Raw genomic sequence first — 6,434 nt, forward strand, 5'->3', positions numbered from 1 at the left:
TGGAGGTGTGGTGCTGATGGATGTGGTTTGGTGGTGCCCTGGCAGTGCTGGGTTAAGGGCTGGAGCGGAGGTTACCAAAGGTCTTCTCCATCCCACCCCGTTGTGTGATTCTATGCCAACCAGCCCGGGCTCCTGTGCGAGGGCAGCTCCAGCCCTCCCCTGCTCCGGCAGGGAGCAGCTGCGTGCAGCCCCTCTTGCTGAGCACCGACCTGGGTGACGATGACCGGCGACAGGTCCTTCAAGTTCTGGATGTGGGAGAGCAGAGAGTCCCGCAGGGAGGCGTGGGAGTCGGTGGGCAGCTCGTAGAAGGAGGTCTGGATCTTCATCTTCATGGTCTGCGCCGCGAAGTAGCAGGACTCCACATCCTGGCGGATCTGCAGCAGCTGGTCCGAGATCTCCCAGGCATGCACCTGCAGGGGCAGCGGGGCATGGTCAGGCAGGGCACCCGGAGCAAAGGGAGGAGCTGCCACTAGCACCCAGAGAAAAACCAAACCCCACCAGATGGAAACACCTCCCACCACACCTGTGGCAGGACAAGAGGTAATGGATAGAAACTCCAGCACCCATGAGGAGGTTCCACCTCAACATGAGAGGAGCTTCGTCACCGTGAGGGTCACAGAGCACTGGCACAGGCTGCCCAGAGAGGTTGTGGAGTCTCCTTCTCTGGAGACTTTCAAGCCCCACCTGGATGCATTCCTGTGTGACCTGTGCTGGATTCTGTGGCCCTGCTCAGGCAGGGGGGTTGGACTCCATGATCTCCAGAGGTCCCTTCCAACCCCTAACATCCTGGGATCTCCTCCAAGACAGCCCCAAACGTTCACCAGGAGTGTCCCTGCCATGTTGCCATCAGAGGCATGATGATTGGCTGATGGAGGTGCCAAGGCCATGACACTCCCCCAGGAGCTTGAAGGAGCAGGTGAGCTTCCAGACCTGGCACTGGTGGAGCTGCTCATGGTCTCAGCCACCACAAACCCTTCAGGAGAGCAGATCAGGAGCGGATCTGAGGTTCAGCCTTGCAGGGAAGAGCAGCAAAAGAAGCTTTTGGGCATCAGCCAGGGACACCTTCCACTAGACCTGGTTACTCATGGCCTCATTCAATCCAGCCCTGATGTTCAAGGAATGACTCTCTCTGGAGCTGTCTCCTTCCAGACAAGCTTCTTTGCTCTCTCACCAGGCTTTGCTCCATCATTTCCATCTCCCATGGTGACCATGAGCTGTAAATTTTCTCCAAGATGGAAGAGCGAGGAAGGCTTGAAACTATTTCTGAGGGACACATCCCTATGGATTTATTTCTACTCACAAAAAGCCTTCAAAGCAGTTAAAGAACCACCAAAAGGTCACACCAGAGCTTCTGTGACTGGTGTTGAAGACCTTCTCAACTCCATTAACGAGGAAAATATCTCCCACAGCTTTGAGAATGGAAGAATTGTGGACACGGTGGTAAAAACTGGACCTGGCAACGAATGGGTGAGGAAATCCCTCCAAAAAAAAAAAATACAAAACCAAAGCCCAAAATATGGAAAAACCCCAAGCTGGAGAACATCAGCTCTGCTCCACCAGCTCTAATACAACTGTCTGGGAGCTGCTGCTTCAACAAAGGCAGCAGAATTATTCATGGTTTGATGCCCACTAATGACTGGTGGGGACTGCAAACCAGCTGTTTGGAAGCTCCAAACAGGACTGCAGCGTGGTCAGGAGTTACAGAGAGCCTTCAAGAGGTGGTTCCTGGGGTCAAAAGATAGCCCCAAGCATGACTTTTTGGGTTGATCAGCAACTTAGAGAAATGAAATGAGATTAAATCAGTGTTTTTAAGGGTCTTTGTGGGACAGGCTGAGGGAGCTGGGGTTGTTCAGCCTGGAGAAGAGGAGGCTCCAGGGAGATTTAATAGCAGCCTGCCAGTACCTGAGGGGAGCCTACAGGAAGGATGGGGAGAGGCTGTTCACAAAGGCCTGCAGTAACAGGATGAGAGGCAAGGGCTTCAAACTAGAGAAGAGCAGATTGAGATTGGGTATCAGGAAGAAGTTCTTCACTGTGAGGGGGGTGGAACACTGGAACATCACACCCAGAGAGGTGGTTGAGGCCCCTGCCCTGGAGACATTCAAGGTGAGGCTCAACGAGGCCCTGGGCAGCCTGATCCAGTGGGGGATGTCCCTGCTGAGTGGATGATCTTTGGAGGTCCCTTCCAGCCTGGACCATTCTGTGATTCTTTACACCCCTTGCCAAGTTCAGTTCCAGCTGCACCTTGGCCTTCCTGACCTTGTCCCTACACAACCAGGCAATGTCTCTGTGCTCTTCCCAGGATGCCTGTCCCTGGGGTAACACCAAGGTTGGTGCACCTCAGCTTCTAAAGGAAGACAAAACCTGAAAGCTCAAGACTCCAGCAGGGACCATTTGCAGTCACCAGCTGGACATTTAACACTGGGGATGAAATCTGAGTTGGGTGTTGGCCTGGTGCTAAGAAGGAGAGATGAAGATGTAAACAAGGTGAGTCCAGGGACCTTTCTCCTCACCCCAAACCCAACGTTGCTTTGAGTTTGAACCAGCAGAAGATGAGGAGTAATTTGTTTAGAGACAACTTGTGGTGTCAGAACCTCCCCATGGTGCAACCTGAGGACATTTCCTCTTGAGCTATCACTTCAGACTCAAGCTTTGGCCAGCCAGAGTCTGAAGACCAACAAAGGGATCCTTCAGAAGTGGTCACTAAGTCCCTTCAGGGCAGAACATGAGGCACCAGAAAACTTGGGATGTGAATTCAATTCGATTCATGGAGTTTGGCCATGGACCAAGGATGTGGAGATGGCTCTGAGGAGCTGTGGAGATGGCTCTGAGGAGCTGTGGAGATGGCTCTGAGGAGCTGTGGAGATCTCAGCTGCTCCTGAAGCTCCAAAACTAGTTTAGAACTAGGTGGCCACTAGAAATAAGCAAGTTCCACCAGCATTTAATCTCCTAGTATGGAGCAGAAAAAGATAAGGGTGAGGGATTCAGTGCTGCACCACGGTGGGTGACAACACTGAGAGGAGTTGATAGCAACTTGGCTTTGCTCATTCCAGCCAGAACCCTCCAGTGACAAAGAAGTCTTTCTGGAGAAATCATCCTGGGAGAAAAGAGCAGCCAGCCCACTCAATCCCAGGTCACTCATGAAGACATTCAGAGAAAGTTTACTGCTCAACAGGACTTTGAAGAGGACTTAACTGTGTCCAGTTCTGGGCAGTGTGGAGCTGCTGGAGTGTTGGGAGGCTCCACAGAGGCACCTGTCCAGCCTGGATTAATGGGCCAAGGCCAATGGGATGAGGTTCAACCAGGCCAAGTGCTGGGTCCTGCACTTTGGTCATATCAACCCCAGCAATGCTCCAGGCTCGGGAGAGTGGCTGGAAACTGTCTGGTGGAAAAGGACCTGGGGGTGTTAGTCAGCAGTGGCTGGAGATGAGCCAGGATGGCCAACAAGGCTACCAGCAGCCTGGCTTGGATCAGCAATGGCATGGCCAGCAGGTGCAGGGCAGGAACTGTCCCCCTGGACTGGGTATTAGCAAGGCCACACCTCGAGTACTGGGTTCAGCTTTGGGGCCCTCACTGCAAGGACGTGGAGGGGCTGGAGCAAGTCCAGAGAAGGGCAACAAAGCTGGGGAAGGGTCTGGAGAACAAGAAGGACCTGGAGAATTTGTGAGGTGCAACTGAGGGACCTGGGGTTGTTTTTCCTGGAGATAAGGAGGCTGAGGGGAGAGCTTCTGGATCTCTACAACTCCCTGAAAGGAGGCTGTAGCCAGGTCTGGGTTGGTCTCTTCAGTCAAGTGATGGAAGAGTAAATGGCCTCAAGTTGCTCCAGGGGAGGCTCAGGTTGGACATGAGGAACAATTTTTGTCCTGTGAGGGTTGTCAAGACCCTGGCCCAGGCTGTCCAGTGCAGTGGTGGAGTCCCCATTCCTGGAGGGGTTTCAAAGCCATGGAGATGTGGTGCTGAGGGACATGGTTTGGTGACCTGGCAGTGCTGGGTTAAGGGCTGGACTGGATGACCTGGGAGGTCTCCTCCAACCCAAACCATTCCATGGCTCTGTGACCGTTCATCTGTCCCTGGTTCTCCACTCTGTCCCAGAGGCTGACCAAGAGCTTCTCTAAGGCCATTGTGACATTTATGTCCTCCAGGAACAGACCCACATTAGCTGCACAACTCCCCTTATGCTCTACCAGAGCACAGAAGTCAACGTCTTCACCCTGCTCTTGGCCAACCAGCCAGGAGACCTCACATAGCAAACATCAAGCACCCACCTCTGGACCAACAGATCTGGGTTGTTTCTGGCACAGGAACCACCTCTGAAATCATCATTTCCACCTTTCAACCAAAATGAGATCTTTGCATGAGCAGAACCATGGCCTGTGAAGCTCAGACCCCCCCAAAGAATCACCATGGGGTCAAAAATGAGCTTCTACATGGGACCAAAGTCCTCCCTCAAGAGCTTTCTGAAGGACAAAGTCACAGCCCAGAAGATAAAGCTGATCAGACTTCTCCAGGGAAGCCACCAAAGAGGGGGGAAGAGTAGAGAAGAAGAGACAAGGGGTGGGGATGGGGGGAAGAGTAGTGAAAAAGAGATGAGGAGGGAGAAAAGGGCTTTGGAGAGGAGGGACAACAGTCACAGCCAGGTTTCCAGCCAAGGACCAAATCTTGTTCCACCATGCCAGAAAACACATCTGCACTGCCAGGTTTAGCCTTCTGGATGAAGTTTGGAAAGAAAGACTTCACTATGTCTTGCTTACACACTTCAGGAAGGAGGAACAGGGCTCTGGCTCCATCACCAAACCCCTCTGATGCCTTTAGCTCCACTACTGAGCTTCTCCAACACCTCCACCACCCAGCCCCTGCAACACCTTTGGCTCCACCACTGAGCTCCTCTGATGTCTCTGGCTTCACCAACATGCCCCTCCACCACCTTTGGCTCCATCATGAAGCCCCCCTGATGCCTTTGGCCTCTCCCACCAACTGGAGGCCAAGAGGGCGATGCCTTCCTGGAGTCAGCTATGGGACTCCCACCACATCCCTCACCTCAAGCAGCAAAAGGTCAGGACAAGCCCCTAAATTCTTCCCTACCATCTTCACGAACCTTTTTTATCCTTCCCCGAGGCAGTGAGTGCTGCACCAACCCCATGGGGCCGTTTTTCCTGACGGGAAAACCCAAACCCTGAGAGGGGGAAAAGCAAAACCTGGGAGGGAAAATTCAAACCCTGGGAGGGAAAAAGGAAACCCTGAAAGTAGAAAAGCAAAACCTGGGAGGGAAAATTCAAACCCTGGGAGGGAAAAAGGAAACCCTGAAAGTAGAAAAGCAAAACCTGGGAGGGAAACTCCAAACTCTGTGAGGGGGGGGGGGGAAAAAAGCAAAACCTGGAGGGGGAAAAAAAGCAAAACCTGGGAGGGGGAAAAAAAGCAAAACCTGGAGGGGGAAAAAAAGCAAAACCTGGAGGGGGAAAAAAAGCAAAACCTGGAGGGGGAAAAAAAGCAAAACCTGGAGGGGGAAAAAAAGCAAAACCTGGAGGGGGAAAAAAAGCAAAACCTGGAGGGGGAAAAAAAGCAAAACCTGGAGGGGGAAAAAAAGCAAAACCTGGAGGGGGAAAAAAAGCAAAACCTGGAGGGGGAAAAAAAGCAAAACCTGGAGGGGGGAAAAAAAGCAAAACCTGGAGGGGGAAAAAAAGCAAAACCTGGAGGGGGAAAAGCAAAACCTGGAGGGGGAAAAGCAAAACCTGGAGGGGAAAAGCAAACAGTCGGAAGGATGAAAAATCAAAGCCAAGCCCTGGAGGCTCCCCAAAACCGCTCTCCAGGCGGCCTGACCCCAACAACCGGCCAAGGGAGAGCGGGGCGGAAGGGAACGCTGCGGGTGGAGCCCCCGGAGAGCGGCCCACGGCGAGGCCAGGCCTCACGGTGTATGTGGGGGAAGGAACCCCTCCGCTCGCATCGCCCCTAAAAGCCCCGCTTGATGCCCATCAGTTCTCACCGATCTCTGGAGCTCGCCCAGCCAGCAGCTCGCCCGTTCCTTGCCGCTGGAGTCGGGGTCGTGGTACAGGGCCTGCACCGCCTGATAAACCACCTGCAGGCTGGGCTTGCCGCTCCCCGGGCCGCCGTTGCCCTCCATGGCCGCTTCCCCCCCTCAGCACCGCCCGCCGCTGCCGCCCGCCGCCATCTCCTGAGAGCACCCCGAGAGCTGCGGGAGCGGGGCCGGGCCGGTGCAACCCAGCACAGCGGCCCCCCCGGAAACACGCCACCGGAAACCCGCGTTCCGCTTCCTGCCGGGCCGGTGTGACCCAGCACAGCGGTCCCCCGGAAACACCCCGCCGGAAACCCGCGTTCCGCTTCCTGCCGGGCCGGTGTGACCCAGCACAGCGCCCCCTCGGAAACAGACCACCGCTGCTGCCCGCGTTCCGCTTCCTGCCGTTCCGCTTCCTTCCCCTTGC

The 6,434-nt window shown here is 54.5% G+C and overlaps 1 protein-coding gene across 1 annotated transcript in view; it reads right to left on the minus strand.

The window, feature by feature from the left end:
- TNPO3 (transportin 3) overlaps positions 1–6,115 on the minus strand; it is a 35,358-nt gene extending 29,243 nt beyond the window's left edge. Inside the window, exons 1-2 of the mRNA XM_054399756.1 lie at positions 5,978–6,115; positions 210–410 (exon numbers count right to left, since the gene is read on the minus strand). Coding sequence (XP_054255731.1) covers positions 210–410; positions 5,978–6,115 — 339 coding nt within the window. The remainder of the gene's footprint in view (positions 1–209; positions 411–5,977) is intronic.
- Positions 6,116–6,434: the final 319 nt, after the last annotated feature.

This window comes from Indicator indicator, chromosome 3 (genome assembly GCF_027791375.1).
Source record: "Indicator indicator isolate 239-I01 chromosome 3, UM_Iind_1.1, whole genome shotgun sequence".
NCBI classification, from domain to species: domain Eukaryota; kingdom Metazoa; phylum Chordata; class Aves; order Piciformes; family Indicatoridae; genus Indicator; species Indicator indicator.